Source organism: Besnoitia besnoiti, chromosome IV (assembly GCF_002563875.1).
Source record: "Besnoitia besnoiti strain Bb-Ger1 chromosome IV, whole genome shotgun sequence".
Taxonomy (NCBI): domain Eukaryota; phylum Apicomplexa; class Conoidasida; order Eucoccidiorida; family Sarcocystidae; genus Besnoitia; species Besnoitia besnoiti.
Window position 1 is genome coordinate 3,938,479 of NC_042359.1, and position 20,299 is coordinate 3,958,777.

General features: G+C 58.9%; 4 protein-coding genes across 4 annotated transcripts; 3 read left to right on the forward strand and 1 right to left on the reverse strand.

Moving 5' to 3' along the window:
* Positions 1-4,804: 4,804 nt before the first annotated feature.
* On the forward strand, positions 4,805-10,980 carry BESB_056630 (uncharacterized protein; the record flags this gene model as incomplete). The annotated part of the gene is made up of 5 exons (XM_029364098.1): positions 4,805-6,813; positions 7,158-8,191; positions 8,423-8,591; positions 8,932-9,686; positions 10,046-10,980. The coding sequence occupies 5 exons, from the start codon at positions 4,805-4,807 to the stop codon at positions 10,978-10,980; spliced, it is 4,902 nt and encodes a 1,633-aa protein (XP_029220021.1).
* Positions 10,981-11,044: 64 nt separating this feature from the next.
* On the forward strand, positions 11,045-13,259 carry BESB_056640 (uncharacterized protein; the record flags this gene model as incomplete). The annotated part of the gene is made up of 4 exons (XM_029364099.1): positions 11,045-11,093; positions 11,467-12,172; positions 12,508-12,781; positions 13,215-13,259. 4 exons carry the CDS (start codon positions 11,045-11,047, stop codon positions 13,257-13,259), a joined length of 1,074 nt encoding a protein of 357 aa, XP_029220022.1.
* A 2,429-nt stretch (positions 13,260-15,688) lies between these two features.
* On the forward strand, positions 15,689-17,007 carry BESB_056650 (uncharacterized protein; the record flags this gene model as incomplete). The annotated part of the gene is made up of 3 exons (XM_029364100.1): positions 15,689-15,781; positions 16,265-16,336; positions 16,621-17,007. 3 exons carry the CDS (start codon positions 15,689-15,691, stop codon positions 17,005-17,007), a joined length of 552 nt encoding a protein of 183 aa, XP_029220023.1.
* A 1,169-nt stretch (positions 17,008-18,176) lies between these two features.
* On the reverse strand, positions 18,177-19,771 carry BESB_056660 (glideosome-associated protein with multiple-membrane spans GAPM2B; the record flags this gene model as incomplete). The annotated part of the gene is made up of 3 exons (XM_029364101.1): positions 18,177-18,604; positions 18,783-19,090; positions 19,317-19,771. 3 exons carry the CDS (start codon positions 19,769-19,771, stop codon positions 18,177-18,179), a joined length of 1,191 nt encoding a protein of 396 aa, XP_029220024.1.
* Positions 19,772-20,299: the final 528 nt, after the last annotated feature.

The window sequence follows — 20,299 nt, forward strand, 5'->3', positions numbered from 1 at the left end:
CCAGGAAGTACTTAGGCGGCAAGTACTGACAGAATCGAATCTGTCCCTAGTTCAGCATTTTGTCCCGTGAGACGCCGCACAAATTCAGTCCGCGTCTACGAAAAAAGTGTGCAGTGCAGACCGGCGTAGCCCGCTCCAGAGAAGCTGGCTTGAGCTTCTGGGAGTGTTAACGCCGTGAAAAGCCGTCCGTATTTGAGCCCCTTCGCCTGCTCCCCGAAGGGAAGGTACGACGCGGGGAAAAGCGCCTCGCGCAGTTCACAGAGGACAGACTGCGGGGTTGCTTGCCTCTCGTACGACGGTGTTAAAGCACCGGTTTTGGCTCGTCCTCATGAGTTGCCGCACATGCTGCAGAAATATATTCTTGATGGTAATGCCTACGCTAGACGAGCAGGTGATACACCATGTGATGGGTTGCTCTACGCAATCACGAGGCATCTTCCCTGGTCCCTCAGGCGGCGGTGGTGCAGAAACGGCACAACGGAATATACCGCATTGCATCCTTGTAAGCAGGGCGGAGCCAGAGAGCATCCAGAAGAACCCCATTGCAGCTGGCCAGACTTGGAGTGCCTGTAAACCAGTGAAAACAGACTGGAAAACACCCATAGCTCCCCTTGCACCGCGTCCCTGCCCCGCACAACTCCTGAGGCCGCTGCGCCGAACCAAGAGAAGTCGCAGGCTTGGCTAAACATTAGGAAGCAAGCTGAGCGGGTTCGCAGAGAAGCATGTTCAGAAAGCACAGTGCAGGCTGCACCACCGTGTGCGATGACGAATAGCAAAACTGATGAAGGAAGCGCATGTATCCATACGTGTAGAGGGTTACAAGCTGTAGTGAACTAGTGAACTCGCCACACGCGACGGCCTCAGGGACCCCAGTGGTGGTCATGATGATGCGGAGAGCTGGAAAATCGTACTCCTATGGACAACTCGCGTCGCAGTACAACGCCAGTCGGAAGAGGGACAGGATGCCTAGGGCTTCACTGCCTAAAACCGGGCTAGGGCCACGCATTACACTGGTGCGGGAGCCAGTTGCTTCCGCAGGGGTGCGGAGAACAAAAAGATGTGAAGCACCCTTTCAAGCTGGCAGGTTCGTGCGTCGTCCTCAGGCGCTGTAGTCTTCTCAGCAGAACAAGAAGATAACCCACACCGGCGTTCGCGCGCGAGGGCGTTCGATTTCTCTGCACGCCCTAGCGCGCGAACGATTTTTCTGCACTCTGCGATCTTTCAGCGCCGCACTTCGGCGTTTGCCCTAGTCGGCCTAATCGGGGCCCGAGGTCGACCCGTCGCAGTTACAGTGTCCAAGGAAAGCGACACGACGGATATAACTGGTAGCAGTTGAACTACACGTGTTTCCTCATTTGTCACACACGGTTTCTGCTCGGACGTTCGGCTACGGAAGCCCCGAGGTGCTCGGCAGAAGCCTCGCTCTCGTGGCTTCAGCGCGTAGCTAATGAAATGACGTGCTGGTAGGAAGAGTGCTGCAGGAAAATAGATTGCTCGTCGAAAGAAAAGCCTTTGGTAGCGACCCGATTGCAGGATCTTGTTCGAAGAGCCTAGAGGTAGTCCCATTCACCTGCATAATGGGAGCGGTTTCGCGAGTGTCTTCATGCTGACAGCGGATGCATTGGAAGTCAGGACAGCAAAACGCGGATCATTATTGGTACCCGGAGGACAAGCACTTTTGAGAACTGCGCTGTTGTCACTTGCTTGGTCTCCGGTTGGGAGCGTCCTTACGATGGAAGACAGTGGGCAAAGGAGACAGATTGCGCGGCACCGATCTTACGGAAAGGAGCAGACAGATGTGTAGATTTTCATCTTTTATAACGTGCCAACGAGTGGATTCGATAAACGGGATATGATAACGATTCATGTTTTCATTTGCCACATGCGTTCCGTCAACCCTCGAGAATCGCCGTCGAGAGGCGCACTGGCTCTCTGCATCCTTGCTTGTCTATAAGCCGCCCCCCCTAGATTTTTAAAGTGCTTTTATGTGAGAGTCGGACGGAGATCAAAAATGGGAAGAAAAGGTGGAGGAACTGGTGTGACGACGGAGAGCCTCTGGTAAAGTTCCCAACTCTTTTCTCGTTAGTTAACTGGTTCCCGTGGTCACCAGTCGTGTGTTTCCATCGAAGATATCCTCATCTCTCTACTTCTTTCGCAACCGGTGTCTCTGTTTTCGCTTCGTGGGAGTTACTCGTGCGCGTCTTCCCTTTCGTTCGCGACTGCATTTCTTCCACTTCCGGGACCGGTGGCACACCAATTCCACCTTCCAGATTTTCTCGTCGCCGCGATTCTGGCGTCCCAGCTGTTTTCTCTTGTCTAAAAGACCACTGTTTTGTAACCGACGGAGCGAAGATGGCTGCCCGTTGAAGGCACTGTTTTCTCCTCCAGCGGTCGAATTTTTCCGTGCTCAGGTTGTCATCCATCTCGCCGTCGAGCCTTCCCTCCGCTGCGTCCGCCTGGTTGCAATCTGCGTCTTCATTTGTGTGTTTCCTTTCTTCCTTCGTGTCGCGTCCATCGGTGCCTGTCGTGTCCCCTTCCACAGCTGCCGTCGCTGCGTTTTCACTCGTTTCCTTTGCTTCGTGGTGCTTGCTTCCGCAAGGGAGCGCAGCTGCGCACGTTTCCTGCCCCATTGTGGTACGGAACGTTTTTCTCTTGCTCCGTACCTACTTACTTGTGTTGTTTCCCTCAAGTTTGCAGCTCAGGGGCCGATATTTCTTTTTCCCGCCCTGTCTTTTGTGTCTTTTCTTTCCGCTTGGCGATCCCCGGCTTGCCTGCTCCCGCCCGCCGCACACTTCCACAGGGATAGGCCGTGCTGCCTCAACGCGCACGACAGAGGGAGCACTGTCTTGCTCTTTCTCGTTGATGCCGCCGTCTTTCGCATCTTCCACGGGTAAGAATTCGTGACGAATCTGCGCCATTGCCTCTCGGGGGGAACCTATCGGCTTCGCACCGCTGGCTTCGGCGCGCGGCGCCGCAACCTCGACAGAGCGAGCGACATTGTCCCTCGCGTCCATCGTCTTTGCATGACAGTATTTCCTAAGGTCTATCGACGCTCGACAACGTCCGCTGTCTTTTCTCACTTGCCACCCTTTGTTCACTCTCCGTTGTGCCCCTACTCTCGTTTTCGCATCTCATGCAATCTGCGTCTGATGTAGCTCCTATCCCTCGTCCGCACTTCTCTCTAGAACGCAGCGCTTCAAAAGTAGTCTCGAGCACAACTTGGCTGAACACGTGGAAAATGTATAGAACCTGTGTTTGGCATTTCGAGCGCGGGCTGCACGGCGCTGTTTCCTTCCCTCTCCTTTGCGCCGCTGCCTGCGCATCTTTGTTGTCAACACGCTTGCCGCCGTTTTCTCTCGCTTCGGCACGTCTGTGAGGAAGAAGTCCGTTTAGACCACGACTGCGTAGGATCGCCAGCTGCAGTGTGCAGCTGACGCCCCCCTTGGCTTTTCCAGTCGTCTTGTTCGTGATAGTTTGGGTGCCATGCAGGTGATTTGTCGAAGTTTTTTCGGTCCTTTCGACATTAGATACTACGGAGGAACGCACGTGGGGGACTGGGTGAGCAAGTGTTGCTGCCGGCGCTCTGGTGTTGGAAAGTGCACGCCGCGCCTGAATCTTTGCTCGTATCCCTGTCTCCTTTCCTTTGCTGAAGCTCCGTAGCCCTGCTTCTTTTCCCCAAGACATGTCCATTCTGCGCCTCTCCCCACTGTTGCGCCTTGTAAGGCCTTCGTAGTGTTCGTGGTCACGCTCTGGTGTCGTTTGTTACTTCCTCGGAGGTCGCGGGTTCCTTCGCCGCGGCCCCCATGTCCTCGTTGCATTTCGTCAGGTTTTTGCGCGTGCAAACGTCAAAAGCTGGACGGTAGCTGCCCAAGATGCGACTGCCGAAGCGCGTGCCTTTCTCTGCTTTCGGCGTTCACTTGGCTGGGCACGCTTGTGCCGCTTTTGTTTCCTCGGCACACTCTTTCCACAGGCTATCTCCTTTTGTTTGATCCGCGTCTCTACGTTCGGTCTCTCGTATGGGGTTTTGCCTCGCGTTCAGCTCCAGGAAAGGTCTCTTCTTCTCAAATCTCACTCAGTTTTGCCTCTCCAGCACCTGCGCGGAGACTCGCAGCAAATCGTTTGTGCCTGCTGAGAGCGCCAGTACTCACTTGCAGTTTTTCTAGGTGATTCTCCATGTTTTGCGTTTTGTGCCGAAAGAAATAGAGTTAGAGTGGATTTTCCTGCCGGGCGAGGCCGTTCAGGGACTCTGTCACGAGTCTGAGGAGTGAAGGAAGGCGTCTGCGTCCACGCGCAGAGCGTTCATCTCTTCCTCTCTGTGATGGTTAGTTGTTGAGCGGCATTTCTTCGCTTGGACAGCCAGTCGAGCTTCGCCGGCTGGGCGTGGTGTTTCTAAGTCTCAAGCCTGCAGTCTCCCGTTTATTTCAGCGTTTTCACGCTTCTTCATCTCTTCGTGTTGCGACTGTCTTTCCCTCTGGTCTGGCACCAGTAGAGCACGTCAATTTTTCGCTAGGCCCGCGTCCCACCCGTTTTTCCGCGTTTCGTTCGCTTCCGCCCCGGGAGGTCGGCAGTGCTGAAGGAGTCAAGTCTGCGTTCTCTGCGAGCTGTGAGGTTTGTTCTGTTGGTTTCGGCGGATTTTTTCACGAGTCATGGGCGCGTCTTCGGTTGAAGGCGGACAGTAGGCTCCGTGTTTTTTTCCCTTCTGCGTGCGTGCGATCGTATGGCGTTGTCCGTCTGTTCGTCTCCTCCGGTTCTCTCCCTTGACAGGTGTGTCCTCCCGAGCAGCGTTTGGAGCTTGTTTTGAATCATGGAGGAAGACGAGGCGCCCTCTGGCGAGGGAGGAGCGTGCCCAGCAGAATGCGGAGAGGCGATGGGGTTCGCGGCGGCGGCCATGCACGCGTCGAGCGTCCCTGACGGCGTCGCCGACGACAGAGACGGGGAGGGAGAGGAGGAGGAGGATGTGCACGAGGAGGCCTTCGAGGCCCCTTCTCCCGGCCGCGAAGGCGACCAGCCGGCGTTTTCGCCGGGGCGGGAGCAGGAGGAAGACGAGGAGCTGCTAGACGACGACGAGGAGCCCGCAGACGCGGGCTTTGACCGCGAGACGCAAGAGGACGAAGAGAAAGTGGACTTCAGCGCCGACGAGCATGGTCCGGAGGACGGCAAGTCTTCGCACGGCATACGCCCGCTCTCAGGTGGCGAGGAGGAGAGAGACGACGGAGAGGAGGAAGAGGAGACTGGCTCGGCTGCGGACGACGGAGCGGGCGACGACGACGCCATGTCCTCTTCCTCACACCCGGAGAGAGGCCGCCCCTCACACGACCACGGCTGCGACGCGGAAGACGACGACGGGCCTGCGCAGGGCTCGAGCGGCCTGTCGCATGCGCCGCGCGCGTCGGCTGCGTCTGAGCGCGTCTCCGCGGCGCTTGCAGACATCGCGACGTTGTGCGAGCCCGACAGTGACGAGGAAGGCGAGATTAGCGAGGACGAAGTCCCCTTCTGCCGCGTCACGCCGCAGAATCCCTCGTTCCGTTCGCGCGCCCTCGAGTTCCTCAATCTCCCCCCAAACCTCACCCACCTGGCGCTGCAGGAGGCCCTCAGTCGCGTCGGCGAAGTCGAGGAAGTTGTCAGCTCGCGCTTCTCTTCCGCAGGGGCCCATCACTCGAACGCCCAGGATGGCACTAAGGGCGATTCCTCGAGGCGAAGGTCAGGCTGGATTGTGCGGTTTAGGCGCGCGGAGGACGCGGCAGAAGTCCGGAAGGCCTTCGACGGAAAAGTCTTCGGCAAGAGTACCGTTCAGGTCCTCTTTGCTCGAGACATGCCTCGAAACCAGAAAAACCGAGCTGGGAACCAGCTGAGCCCCGACAATGCAAAGAGACAACTAGGCAAAGGTGGCGCAAACGCGGCCAACGGACCCAACCTCCGCAATCGCCAGTCTCCGCCGCCACCGGGAGCGCCTGGAGCTGGGGCTGGAGCCCCAGGGCCTGCCGGGGCCGCGGGCCTCCTGCCTCCAGGCGCGGGAGGGCCTTCCCCGGTCGGCGTCGCGGGCATGCCCGCAGGCGCGGGCGTACGCTCCCCACTGGGCCCCCCGCCCCCCTTCCCGCCGCGGCCCGGCGTGGTCGGGCAGGGCCCAGGAGGTGCCGGCGTTCCTCCTGGGCCTCCGGGGCCACCTGGTGCGCGGGCAGGGCCTCCACACGTGGCAGGCCCAGGCGGCGTCGTCGGGCCTCCTATGGGAGGGCCGATGCCACCAAACCTTGTTGGCGGGCCGTTGGGGCGTCCGCCTCCGGGCTACGGGGCGGGACCTATGGGTATTGGAGGACCGCCGCCGCCACCCCCTCCACCCGCCCCCATGATGGGGCGCGGGGGCCAGCCGGGCCCCTGCTGCCCGCCGCCGCCTCCGCCGCAGCAGCCGGGGCCTAGCGGTGTCGTTGAGGGCAGACCGGGAGGCGGAAAGGCGATTTTGCGGCCGCGTCCCGACGCAGGGGCCTTGAAGGGCCGAGGCGAGGGAGACGCTGCGGGCGCGGCCCAGGGGGCCAGCGACACGAAAGTGAGGTTGACGCCCAGAGAAGAAGGCCCTGCGACAGGAGATCAAGGCGGAGAAGATGCGAAGAGCGATGCGGCGGCGCGGTCCGGGGCCCGGGGACGCTTTGCTGGCCCGCCGGGCAAGGTCGGTGTCGGCGGTACGACTGGCCCCCGGGAGAGACTTACAGCCGAGCAGCGGCTCGAATGCCCTGTGTCTCTCTGGAAGGAGAAAATGACGATCGAAGAGCAGATGAATGATTACAGAGAGTTGTGGAGGAGATTTGGCTACACTAACAGGTATGTGTAGGGCTCGCTCCAGTATCCAGGGGCCTGAATTTTGGCGGCGTGATTCCTTGCGTCGTCTCCGTTTGTAGGGTTCGAGATGTGTTGAGAAGTCGTCTTCTCTTACCGTCAGAGTGTCGCGTCTGTTTCCCAGGTTTCGAGGGATGTGGGTCCGTGTGCTGTGCCCTAAACCCCAAACACTCCGGCGGCGTTGCCCTCGCGCGCAGTTAGTTTCTCCGGGCTTACCTTTCATCTGTTGTAGCTTGCGAGAAGTGATGTGGAAACGCCTTATTTTTCGGGCCCCCGACGCGTTCCGGCCGTTGACCCGCGCCCGCGCTGGCTGAGTGTGTCGTGCGCAGATATCTGTTGCTGAGCAACATTCCGCAGTCGCTGTTGAGCATGGAAGCCATGACTGAGTGGCTAGGAAAGATCACCGGCGAAATGGACTTTGATTTGGAGTTCATTCCGCCGCTCCCTGCGGCGGACAAGCCTGACGGTGGTGCTGAGCCGAAGGGCGCGGAAGCGCAGGGCGAGGATACGGAAGAAGGCCGGGAGGCTGACCTCTCAAAGGGCGAGGAAGGCGCGGGCGACAAGGCAGACGGTAGGGGAGGAAGAGACGCCGACATGGCCAGTCCGCGCTCGCAGGCGGCGGAGAAGGGCGATTCCGCGGGTGCAGAGGAAGACGAGGCGGACGCGCATCCGCAGGGGGACCGTGAGGGCGAGGGCGCTCAGCAAGGTGAAGAAGAGCAAGAGGCGATGGAGAAGGAGGCGGGCGATCGGTCCCCCGAGCATGAGGAAGGCTACGGAGGGCCGGAGGACGGCAAGGAGGACGCGCACGCAACCGCAGAAGGCAGCGGGCGCGGGATGGGGGATGAGGACACGAAAGAGGAGGCGCCGCATTCTCCTAATGAAGGCACCGTTGGTGTGGCGAGGGAAGACGCCGAAGAGGGCGAGCCGGCCCGAGCAACGGGGGGCGCGCAAGAAGAGTCCCCGAATCACCTCGACGCAGCCGACCCCACAGGGCCCGCGGGCGCGTCGGGCGCCAGAGGCAGCACAAGCGGAGAGGACCAGGAAAACATCGCGCCCGAAGCTGCGGAGCTGGCAGACCAGGGGGAAAAGAGACAGGAGCAGGGGGAGAAGACAGGCGAGCAGGACGCTAGCGGGAACGCCGAGGCGCAGATCGCAGAAGGGGAATCGCATCAGCAGGGAGAGGCGGAGGCCTCGATGGCGACTTCAGCAGCAGGGACTGAGGTCGTGGCTCACATCACGTACCGGACGAAGAAGGCGTGTATGGCGGCCCAGAAGAAGCTCGAGCTCAACGACCTGGGCATCGAGATTGAGCCTGCTGGCCCCCGCAGGCCGAACAGCGTTCTCTGGCTTGGAAATGTTCGCGGTAAGTTTCCTTTCCTGCAGATGGGGAGGAGAAACAGATGTGCCGGTTTCTAACGATTCCCTACCCCCCGAGAGCCACAGGTGTCTTGGGATACGCATGCGCTTCCTATTTCGTTACTGGCTCGAACGAGAAGAAGGGCTTAGAGCCGAGGAGCGAACATGCAAATTTCAAGTTACGGTGTACCGGCGCACACTCCAGGGTTTTTTTATTTTATTTTCCTTGTTCCTTCAGAGTTCATGTGCAAAAAGCCGGAACAGGACCGGTTGAGAAGTTTGTTCGAACACTTTGGAGAAGTCGTTCGTTTCCGCCTCCTTGCGGAGAAGACCTGTGGCTTTGTGCACTACCGCAGAACGAGAGACGCCGTCAAGGCCCGGAACCATTTATACGGTCTCCTTGTCGGGTGAGAGAGACTCTCAGGAGATTACAGCAATCAGAGAGGAGTCGAGGAATCACCAGAGGCTGCGCTTGAGCGAGAAATGCGAGACATCCGCGATAGAGACGACGTGCGAGCAGTGGCTGTCTCAGGGGGGAAAGCAAATGCTGAGAGCCAGGCGAACTAAAAGTGACAGGAGCGAAGAAGAAAGGGGACCCCAGCACCCGGGGGGGGGGGGGGGGAGGAGGAGGAGCAACGGGGGAGGGGGGGCCTGTTGGCATCGCCTTCAGTCGCTGGTTGCCTTTTGTTGCGACGTCTCTGGCTTCCATTTTCCCGTTCTCCTTTCGTGTTTTTTTTTCCTCTGCAGCCGGGAAATCTATCTGAACGTGGATTTCTCTCCGCTGGACCCCCACGCACAGCATTCCGCGGGCGGCGCGGACGGGTCATCGTCGGCCATGGGCGCCCGAAGAGGCAATCGCCATCAGCGCTCTCGCAGTCCTTCCCCGTCTTCCTCTCGATTCCGCGGCGGATCCTCTCGTCGGGGACAGATCGCTGCCGCAGCAGGCAGCAACGCTGGAGCTGGAGGAGGTCACTTTGCTGGTTCCCACGCCCCCTCTGCGGGCGACCCTCGTCTTGTTAACCTCTCTCCAGTTTCGCCTCCGCCTCACTCGATGGGCGGCGTGCATCCGCCGTCGCCCGGCTCCGCGGGGCCAGGCGGCGCTATGGGGTGCCGCGGTCCCCAGTTCCCTGGTCCCAGACCCCTCGACGGACCTCCGGGCCCGTCCGCGGGCGGGCCCGTGCCCTCGTCGATTCCGCCGCCGCCGGGCTGCCCGTGGGGAGGAGGCGGGCTTGGGGCGCAACCGAGCGCCAAAAGGCCGGGCCCGAATGCGGGTGGAGTGCAGGGCGGCGCGGGCGGCGCGCCGTTTCCGCCGCATCATCCGCTGCCTCCTCCTCCAGGGTCTCCGTATGCGATGCCAGCAAATGCGGCGCCGGGTTTGTTGCCGCCAGGAGGCGGCCCCGGAGGCCCGGGGCTGATCGGCCCGGCTGGCCTTCGGCGGAAAGACGGAAAAGGAGGGATGTTCGTAGAGGGCCCCGGCGGAGGGCCTCTGCCCCCTGGCCTCGGTGCGGGGCGCGGGCGGGGCCCGCGGGGCCCGAATTTCGCTGGCAACGTCGCCGGGGGCACATGGCTGGAGGCGATGGACAAGAAGGCATGATGCAGGGAGGCTGGAGAGAAGGGGACAAGGGACGCGGAAGGGAGCGGAGCCGAAAAGGAGAGAGAGGGGTGGACGATGGTGAGGGTAGCAGCAGCGAGAGTGATGCCGGCGAGCGAGGCGGGCGGGGCGGAAGCAAGCGAAGGAGGGGGTCGAGTGAGCGGGCACGCAGACAGCGCAAGCACGAACAGAGAGCCGACAAGGGAGGAGAGGAGTCGCTGTTGGGACTCATTCGCGAACGCTTGCGAGAGAGAGCCGCTGGGTCTGCAGGCGGCGGAGCTTTCGGTCGAGGCCCCTCAGACGAGGAAGGCGCGGCGGGCGCCTCGCAGTCCCACGCGGCGGGGCGGAAGGGCGAGCTCTCCTCCGCGTCTTCTGACCCTCTCATGGACCTCCTCCGCGGTGACCCCAGTCTGCTGGACTCCATGATCCTCGATCTCGCGAAGGAGCGCCTGAAGGCAGAGTTGTTTTCCAAGGAAGAGGCGGGCGCGCCCTCCGGAGCTCATACCTCGAGAGCGGGCCGGGATGCGGCGGCGAAGCGCGGAGACGCGGGCTTCTCCTCGCCGGACGACCAAGTTGGCGGGCGGAAGGGCCCAGGGAGCAAGGGCGACGACCGTGAGAGACACGGACCCAGTCTGGGCTCCTCGGAAGGAGGCAGTGAGGGAGCCAGGCGACGACGGTCGCTCGAGAGGAACGAGGACGAGTTCTTACCCTTCTCGCATCTTCGCGATGGACATGATGAGCGCGGGAAAGGCAGGCCGCATATGGGAGGCGATCGCGACGAGGCGCGACGCGGCGGAATCCGCGGCCGGGGCTACATGCTGGACAGCAGACAGGGCCGCATCGGCTCTGGCTCGTACATGAACGGCGAGTCTGAGGAAGCGATGGGTCATCACGGCAGGGAGAGAAGGAACTCCAGGGAGAGGGAACGGGAACGCCCAAGAGGCGTAATGTCCGCTCTTGGCGACCTCCCGCACGCTCAAGGAGCGGGCCTCGAGGGCCCGGGGGGGAGAGAGGCAGGGGCCGGGGCGATAGACGGGGACGAAACAGGTACACGCACCCTGGAGGCGGCGGCGCGGGCAGCAGCCCCAGCCGAAGTCGCAGCCGAGGCAGCGACGTGGGGGAGCGAGGCGGCTCGGGATATTATTCAAGTCGCTTTGAGGAGGGTCTCCTGGGGCGAGGCGAATCAGACAGGCACGGCGCCTTGATGGATCCCCGGGGGGCGGAGGCGCGGGCCTCGTCTATCACCACCACCCTGCGCAGGGCCGGCGCATGGGCCCCGGCGCAGACGGAAGCTACGGAATGATGACGGGCATGCCAGGTACCTCGGACGGGAGTCGCGACGGAGGAAAAAGAAAGGCTACCCAAAGGCTGTTGTTGGTTGTAGATGATGGCACGAAAGTTTCGAGTGAAGCGAAGGTGTCAGGCGTCCCTTGTCGCGTGCGGTGCGGAGGGACTCGTTGTTCACGGGCGCTTGTTAGGTTGACTGGCTGAGCAGAAGAATTTTCTGTCCGAGCGGGCGGCGCCTGCGGGGGCGCTGGCGTTTTTTTGTGTGTTGTTTGCGTGTGGTCGTGGGGCTGGTGCTGTCTTGTTTTCGTTCCCCCATGTGCATGGTTCCGCTCTCATCGTGCGCTTTCGCCTGTCTTTTTCGCGTTCACCACCGTTGTTTGCCGCTTGTTTTTTGCGTCTCTCAGGTGAGCCGTCCCGAATGCGGAGTGGCGGCGCGCAGAGCTGCGCTCGTGGCCCTCCCCTCGCTTCCGAGCGCGACCGCTCCCCGTTCCCAGGTCCGAGCAGCAAGAGGCAGCGGCGCTACTACGACGAATACAGTTACCGGGGCGGCGAGCGCGGCGTGAGCAACCGCGGCAGCTCGTCCCCGGAGCCTGCTTCGTCGTCAATGCTCAGGCGAGACAGACGGCGGTCGCCGCCGTTCTACGGCGGCCCTGCCGCAGACCGCAGAGGAGGAGGGCCTGGCGACCACGGGATGACCGCCCTCCCTCCAGGTGGCGCGTCGCGAGGAGGTCTCGGAGACGGCAAGCCCCCGCTGCTCGACGAAGACGAGCGCGAGGGCGGTAAGGGGCTGGGGATGCGCAGGGACCTCAGCGGGGGCTCTCCCGCGGGCCTGGACGCCGACGGCTCCCCGCCAGCAGGCCCAGGGCGGGGCCGAGGCAGTCTGAGCCTGGAGCGAAAGAGAGGAGATGGACGGCGCAGCGGCTGCCGCGGCAGCATCGACCAGGGCGAACCGACAGGCAAACTGGGCTCAGGCCGTAGAGAGGCGGGAGGCGGTGGCGACGACGACGAAGACGCCGGCCAACTGCTCATGGTGTGCAGAGTCCTCAAACAAGGCCAAAGGCTCTGCAACATGTCCGCGAAATTCGTCGGAGGAGACCCCAACATTCGGCCGTAAGACGCGCGCAAGCTGCGCCCACGAGGGGGCGCTTTGTAAACTCTAACCCTAACGTATGTACAAAATAGTCTTCACGCCGTGTCCTTCGAGCTCATCGCGGCAGTCCGGGTGCCCGTCCCCTCGTGTGCTCGCGTATACTTATGAAATTGTTTCAAGAGTCGACACGCGTCAGACGGCTTCGGAGTCTTTGGGAAGTAACTATCCGCCGCGTTGAGCGAGGTTGTTTTAGGGCTGGTGCACATCTCTTCTCCGTTTTTTCTGCGGGACTGTGTCTTTTTTTCTTCACTGTTACGTGGCGCCTTTTTTCGTGCGTCGGGTACCGTTCCTCCAGGCCTGGCGTCCTCGACGTGAACCAGCGAGCGAACCTGGATCGGCTGCAGACACATCTTCGGCGCGGGCGCCAGGGTGTGTCTTCGCCCCATGGAGGCGAAGGCGCGCTGCGCTACTCGATTTGGCAACTCGGGGCCGACACCCGGCAGGACAGCCGGCAGTACGACGAGTTGTGCGACTACTTCATCAACAAAGAGCGCGTTGGCCTCTTGGAGAGCCCCAGCCAGGCGATCTACATGGTGCCTCCCAACCCGAAGTACATCAAGCCGCTGAACGTAAGGCAGCCAACATCGGTGCCCGCCATCTAGTGAATCGACGCAGTAGGAGCGTCTAGAGAGAGATCGGATTTGCAGAATCTCGATAAAACACCAGCAACAAACACATACTAGAAGCGTCTGGGGCGTTGGAGCCACGCAAGAATACGCCTGTCGGGCGCCGGGCTGGCATCGCGCGGGTCGCTGGCGTCCTTTGCTCGAAAGACGAAGTGAAACTGTGGTACTGGTTCGTAGGCGGATTTCGGGCTTGTTGGGGAGGGGGGGATGGTTGTGTGCCGGTTGGGATGCCTCGGCGTATCTGCGTTTTGGCCCCTGAGTCAGCGAGCAGGCCGTTGGTTGATTCTGAAACTTAAAGTCCCGCACGTGCGGATTTTCTCCGCTTCAGTTATTGTTCCCGGTTCCATCTCGCCTCTCTCTTTGTGTGGTTTTACAGCTCCCGGACGCGAATTTTATGTACGCTTACGTCATCGCCAAGTGATGTGCGGCGCCGCAAAAGTGCAGATGGGAGAAGCAAGGAGGATGGCGACATGGGGGCGGGTCGATCCTGGAGCTGTGAGTAGAGACGCTAGGACGTAGCGTGCAGCGGAGGCGGAGGGTGCGCGCAGGAGTGAATTAAGAAGAGAGCGAGTTGAGAAGGCCACGATTCTCCACGAACTTAAGCGGTCTCCGGGAGGAAGCCAGTACTGCGCGTGGTTCTTTTTGCTCGCACCGCGCGTGCATTCAGACTTTTGCAAATAGTTTTTTCGCATAATCGCGTGTGACTGGCGTGCAAAGTGCAAAGCCTGTGTCTTTTTCTTCCGTTTTCTTGATGTAATCACTTGAGCCAAGTGATGCGTGAATCGGAAGACTCTCCAAAGTGTATTTTTCCTCGCTGCGCATGCCTCTGGAACATCGGTTTTGAGACGGACGGAGCTTTAGAACGTATGTGTGTTCGTATCGCTTACCGTGGATACGAAAGAACGTGTGCATCTTATAACTTCCCTCGGCTTGTTTCTAACAAGGAACCGCATACTTCCTGAAAAGATCCTTCTCAGCGGCGGAGATTTCTATTAGCACAGGTCTGTGGGTCGCTCACGCTCTCCAGTACTTTAACGCGCGGTGTTTCCTAGTCAAGGGAGCTACTGGCTTAGAGGTGCCTCTCGGGGGCAACTGGACCATGGGCAGCTCAGGGAGCTATTTGACCCCAGAATATAACACAAAATCGTCTGTTTGCAGCTAGCCCTGTTACTTCCCTGAACAACGCTCAAACTCGGGGGACTCGAGAAAGGATGGCTTTCGCTTTCGGCTTGAGTGAGGCGCGCAAAGAGGAGGCACTGTTACCCACGGGTGCAGGCCTCCCTGCAGAGTCATAGCTACAATCGAACCAGATCTCGCCCTCTTCAGAGAACCTCCTCATGCGAGTTTCGCTCTCCTTCTTTGCTAGCGACGCGTACGCCTATTCGCGTCAGATAACAGGCGGTGCCTGAAATACGAGACTGGGTATACGAGGGCAGCGATTCAACTGTCTCCAAACCCTGCCCCCCCCCCCCCCCCCCCCCCCCCACCGAAGCGAGGTAAACGTGAGAGCTTCCTGTGGATCGGAGTGAGATTAAATCTCTGGTATAATACGTGCCAAGGTTCTGAAGGCCCGTACGCGAGAGCCGTGAGGAGAGCCGTCAGCCGCAACAGCGCGCAAGCTGAATGGACGCCTTGGATCCGGAGGAGTCGATTTTGTGGAATCGGTATTTCCACGCCAACTCGTTCAGCTTCAGCTAGTGTACCCACACGCAGCCGCTTCCATCACTAACTCCGCTTCCGGCGAATGATTTGTTCTGTGTGGCGTAAAAGGAGACTTGCGATTTGTGCTCGCGGAGTCTCCCTTTGCAAAACCAGAGGCGCAGCGACTGCGTGAATTGAGTTTTGCAGCGAGACGACTTGTGCCAAGGGAAGCAGATTAGCTCGAATGCGTGCTGCCAGCAGCTACATGTCTTCTCCTCCTTGTGGGTCTGTTTCACTGGCTCAGCAGAGAAAGCTGACCACAATTCAGTATTCAGCATGTCTACCGACTCGGGATCGTGCAAGTCGACTCAAACAGGCGTCGCTACAAAGAGTGTAATGACGCCTCCTCTTTGCCAAGGTCTGATATACGAAGCAAGTGGGGCTCGAAACAGAAATCGACAGCTGACTGAGCATCAGAAGTGGTGGCTGGGCAAACAGAAGAAGTCTTTTTTCTCTGAAGAAAAAACGGAGACAGACTCTACGCGGCTGCGGTGAGCGTTGCATGCACACGCGGACCGATAGTTTAGAGCGGATCCTTCTAGTCATTCGAGAGTCCTCACCCCTCGGCAGCTCTTCTTTATTCCTTTCCCTCCTTAAAATCCTTAGATGGATGCTTCACAGTGTGGACGCAGGAGGCAGATCCTCCTCCTCTCCCTTTTTCTACCGGGGACTCGTAGAGTGCCCATTGGCGTCTCACAGTATCGGCTTCTGTGCGACTGCACGAAGCACAAGTGGTGAATCGGGAGAGAAGTTCGCGACACACTGATCGGTCTAGGGTGTTCCTTAAGTCCTTTACAGATTCCTCGGTTTTCTTGCATGCATACACAACGCTATTTGGACTCGCCCAGCCCCGTGGCAGCCAGTGCCTGGTGCGCGGTTGTCATCCGGCCCCTTGTGACAAACAGTACTTTTACCGTGGTTTATGTCATCCCTCGCAGCAGGAAAGTTCGCCCTGTTGAATAGAGAACCGTCTCGTTGAGTAGTCCGCACGAGCACCATTGGAGGTGCGGACTCTGCTACGCGCATGAGCAGCGTCCGTAGGGTAAACGACGCGGCGGCGTCTTTTCTACGTGGACTGCGGTCTTCGAGGGTCCAGCGGTGCACTCGGTTGCCATTGTCGCCCTTCCCTTTTTCTCGGCGAACAAAAGCATGGCGGACTACCGCCCCTGCCTCCACCAAGCAGTTAACCTGCACATGGGGCGCCTCGTTTCCAGCTATTCCTCCCTCCTCGACTGCTGCAGTGTGAGTTTCGTGCTGCATCTGTCTGGTTCACGGTATTCTTTTTCCAAAACCGTATAGAAGCGAAATATAGAGGGGAACGCGACTGTGCTGGAAAGCTGACTCCGCTGGAGTTGAAACTTACGTGGCGGAGGCTTCCGTCGGACTCTCTGGCTGGCAAAGGAGGCAGGCTGCCGCACTAGGGCCCATTCTCAGCGGGCGTAGCACTCTCTCCGTGACATGTTTGCACGCAAGGCAGACTATTCCTACGGAGGCTGACAACATGTGATGGTGCCAAAGGAGACCTGTAGGATCTGAGAACCTGCGCTTCCTGTGGGACAGACATATCCAGGGGTATCTCCGGGCGGTGCCGCTGAATGGAAGCCCCCCTGGGACGAATGTGACTGCACCGCGGACGCGTACGTTTGAAACCTGAAATCGGCGCCAACGCTGTCTATCTAGGCGGTACATATCTGCTCATCCATGCGCTGACTTGCGGCTCCGTAGGTGAACGAAGAAGGCAACCTAGCGGGCATGTCCGTCGACAATTTCCTTCTCAAGCTTCAGGTCTTTGCCATTGTAAGTCTCCCCTGCTTCTTGGAGAGCCGCAGATTATCTCGTACCGCTTGCTTGGTACAGGCCACTATATTTCGTCGCCCCAGCAATCGGCCGTCAGTACTGGATTGTCCACGGATTCGCCCTCGTCATAACATAGAATGGAACAGAATCCTCTCGCCTTCGCAGCTGGTTGTATGCGCATCGCGGTGATTTGCTTTCCGCGCCTGAAAAAGCCAGTGCCGCGCTGCTGCCGCAGATGTCGGTTTCACCGCAGGTTTTGCGTGTGTGTCCATGATATGGTTCAGATCCATTCAACCCGGTCGCTCCTCACACTGGCAGCGGACTGTGCTGTGAATTCTACCTTGCACGACACTCCGCGTCTGTACTCCCTCCTGACAGAATCGAAAAAGAATTTGCGTGAGAGGATCTCGCAGCTGAAGGCCTCGTCGAGCGACGCTAGCAACCTTGCTGGTTGGGCACATCAAGGACGCGAACGAGGAGTCAGCCAGCGGAAAAGCGAAACAGACCGAGGCGACGAAGGAGACACTAGTGGCGTGTCCGGAGTGCAGGCAGAAAACTCAGACCAGCAGTTGCAGTGTATCGAACAAGAAGAGGAAAAGCCGCCGCGGTATTCTGCGTTTGATGACCTGTTAGGAAGCTTTTTCCACCACCAGGGACAGCTTGGGCATTGAATGGCGTTACGCCGGACTGATGGACAGGGCAGCCTTCAACGTGCGTTTAATTCTTGAGACTGCGCCACTGGAACGTAGGCATGCCTGCCCATCCATGTAAGGACGAGTTTCGTCCGGGCCGTAAAGAGAAACTATGTGTGTTAGGAGCGGCCGGTGTGGCGGCTGTGGACAGACGTGAAGCGACGACTGCCAAATCTAGCACCGCTGCTCTGCTTAGTGTGTTTGGGAAAAACATGTGATACTCCCCCTATTGCTCCCAGCCTATAGTCTACCTGTTGCTCGAGTATCACGATGCATTAATAAAAACCAAGTGGGAGCACGCGCTCGCTGCATCGAGCATGATATCAACAACGTGGTCTCTGGGAATGACTAATCATGGCGGCGGAGACGGAGAACGTCTGTCGTGTCGAGAGTGGTTACCCTTCAACGTAGGGATAGATACTGCAGGGCTTTGCCATGTATTTGCGCTTATGGGAATGAAGGCTCATAAGCGCTCAACCTCCTGGATTAGCAATCGGTTGTCGTCTGCCAAGCAGAATTCCACTTTGGCAGAAGCGTCGTACTGGGGCTGTTGCGTACCATCCTTTGGATGGATGCCAGTTGAGCGGCCCAAAGAACGAAGGCATTCTCTTTATTTACGGAAAAAACGATCGAGTTCTTTGTAGAGGCAACAAAGTTTCTATCATGTTCGTGCCGCTGTCACTAGAAACCGGCAACAGCGGACTAAGAATGCCGTACGGAGGAAGATCACAAAAAAACAAGTAGCGACGAATACAGAAAAGTCCGAGACTTTGTTTCCGTTTTTCCTCCGGAATTATCAAAAGAGCGCGGAACAGCCCCTACTAAAAATTTGCTGCAGACTTCCGCAGCCCCTCTGTACTCGGCCTGGGCACTAGCAGCGGCCTTGGCTGTCACGGAAAAGTCGCCTGATTTGGGAATCCCATAACTGAAGTGCTCCCGTTACCTGAGCTTTCGGCACAGGATGGAAGCCTTCCTGAAGATGCAGTGACACGTTTCCACGGTGCTCCCGATTTTCGCGAGAAACAATAAAACACCGCTCCCTGTTGTCTACGAACCGTGAGCTCTCGCTATGATTTCTGATTCCTGTGTTCTGCATTCGGCGCCATACGTGGAGGTGGCCGTGAGCTCACTCGTACTGTGGGGGTCGCTCATCGAACGAGGCCAGGCTCGGCTCCCCCGCTCGCAAGCTGCTCATGCAGCGCAGAGTAGTCGTAGGTGGTAGGCATTTGGTTGACGCCAGGCATAGACATGGAGTACGTGGACAGAGGCACGCCCAAGGAAGTGCTGTGCTGGGGGCTGGAGCCTCCCTCCATGGGGATTTCGCGGGTCGTGTATCTGGCGGTGCCGAACGCGGGCATGCTGGAAACAGACTGCTGGTCTCCACCCACAGTCATCTTCTCAGAAGGAGTCTCCGCGAACGGCAGCATATTCTCATTGAGGTTGCGCGAGTGGAGGTCGGGCGACCACTTTTCAAGCAGCGGCTCGAACTGAAAAGCCCAGTTGACCGTCACGATCAAGGCCGCGACCAAGAAGAGAGTGAAGAAGGCCCCGAAACCGGTGTACACCATGACGAGCTCTGCACAAGAAAGCCAACAGGATAACAGTCGCTTATGAGAACCGGATAGAGCCTACGACCGCGTTCGTTCTCACACAACCGGCGCAGACTGGGTGTTCCAGTCCGCTGCTGGACACCTGTTTCAAGTGGCGATGCCGCAGACAACACTAGTTTTCCAGTCCGGGTGCACTGCACTCACCTGCGAGGCCAGCGGTGGTGTAGAGTCCGAGCATGGCCCAGGCGTACTCCTCGTAGGTGCCTTGGTCGTGGTAGCTTTCGAGGAGGAAGAATCCAACGCCGTACATGACAAGTGCGAACGAATGCAGCGTGCTCGAGAGATGGTACAGCCCCCAGTCGGACTGCGTTCTCTGGTACTTCGCCCACCACTGAACGGTTGAGAAAAAGTAGGAGTGGACGCACTGAACGACGCGGAGGCATCCTGCAACGGCGTCGAGCGTCGCCGCGCAAGACAGCGTCTTGGAGCCGGCCCGGAATCCGAGAGGCCACCTGAAAAAATGTAAATTGTGGACAACCGTGTGCATCTCTGTCTCGCCGACAAACTGCAGGCCTGCTTAGTGACGGACACTGTGACCACATGGGCGCCAGCGCTGCAAAGCAGGCATGGGCACGCCCTCCGCCCCAGGCGCATCCACATAGGTCCAGGAGCGATATTGCACACGGACATGCTCAGCATGAGCGCAGATACTCCCGCACGAACTGCAGCCAGGCTTACTTGCTCGAATCAGCGACGAAGAGCTGGAAGAGGGTAATGAGGACAGTGCCGACGAGGTACCCGACCATCAAAATGGCGGTCAGAAGATGGAACGCGTCAGAGATGCGAACCGATTCCGGGCCAGCAAATTCATCAAAAACGAACAAGCCACCACCGCCGAAACCGAGGTAAAGGAGGCACATGAACACCAAGCATCCTGCCTGAAGTGATGCTCCAATGCGAAGCAGGCCGGCGGTGAAAAGATAAATGAACGGGCTGTGATTCTCGCCTCTCGGGCTCTCGTCGAAGTCACCCTCGGGTCGTAGGTTCTCGTTGATTGTCCGAGTCAACTGCTTGGTCAGCTGGCGCGAGAAATCCGCTTGTCCGCTTGCTTGCGATCCCACGGTATATTCTTGCGTGGCAGCGGGCGCGTAGCCGGCGTAGCCTTCCAGACTGGATGAGCCGACAGCCTCCATTTTGTTGGTGACCAGTCAGACGTTTTGTGGCTTGACAAATCCTAGACCGCGACAGAGAGCGCTTCTGTCGAATAGTAAACGGAGCCGCCGGCGATGGCACTGTCAAAAGATGTGCCTGCATACAGAGTGCGAACAACGCAAAAGAATACAGCTCTATATATCATAATCCGGAGCCATGCAAATAGGGTATCACCATATTGAAGCAGGGAGTAATCACTCCGTTAGCTGGGAATTTGAAGTCGTAGAGTCTGGTTGACCCAAGCAGTGACTAAGCGACTTGGCCAGATGCGGCATATACCTGGCAATGATGTTTAGGGCTTAGGATCATTACACATTACTAGCGTCCGAGGAGACAAAATTCGAGAAGGATCTGGGAGAATTCACTTGACTGGAACGGAGGCAGTCCAACAGAAATGGTCCACAACTGCTGGTGTGCCGCACGTGAGCGCTTAGGATCCAGGTCACTGCAAAACCGTGCAAAGCAAGGGCTCCTGTGACCGGACGATGCGAAGTAAGTTTTGAGGATAT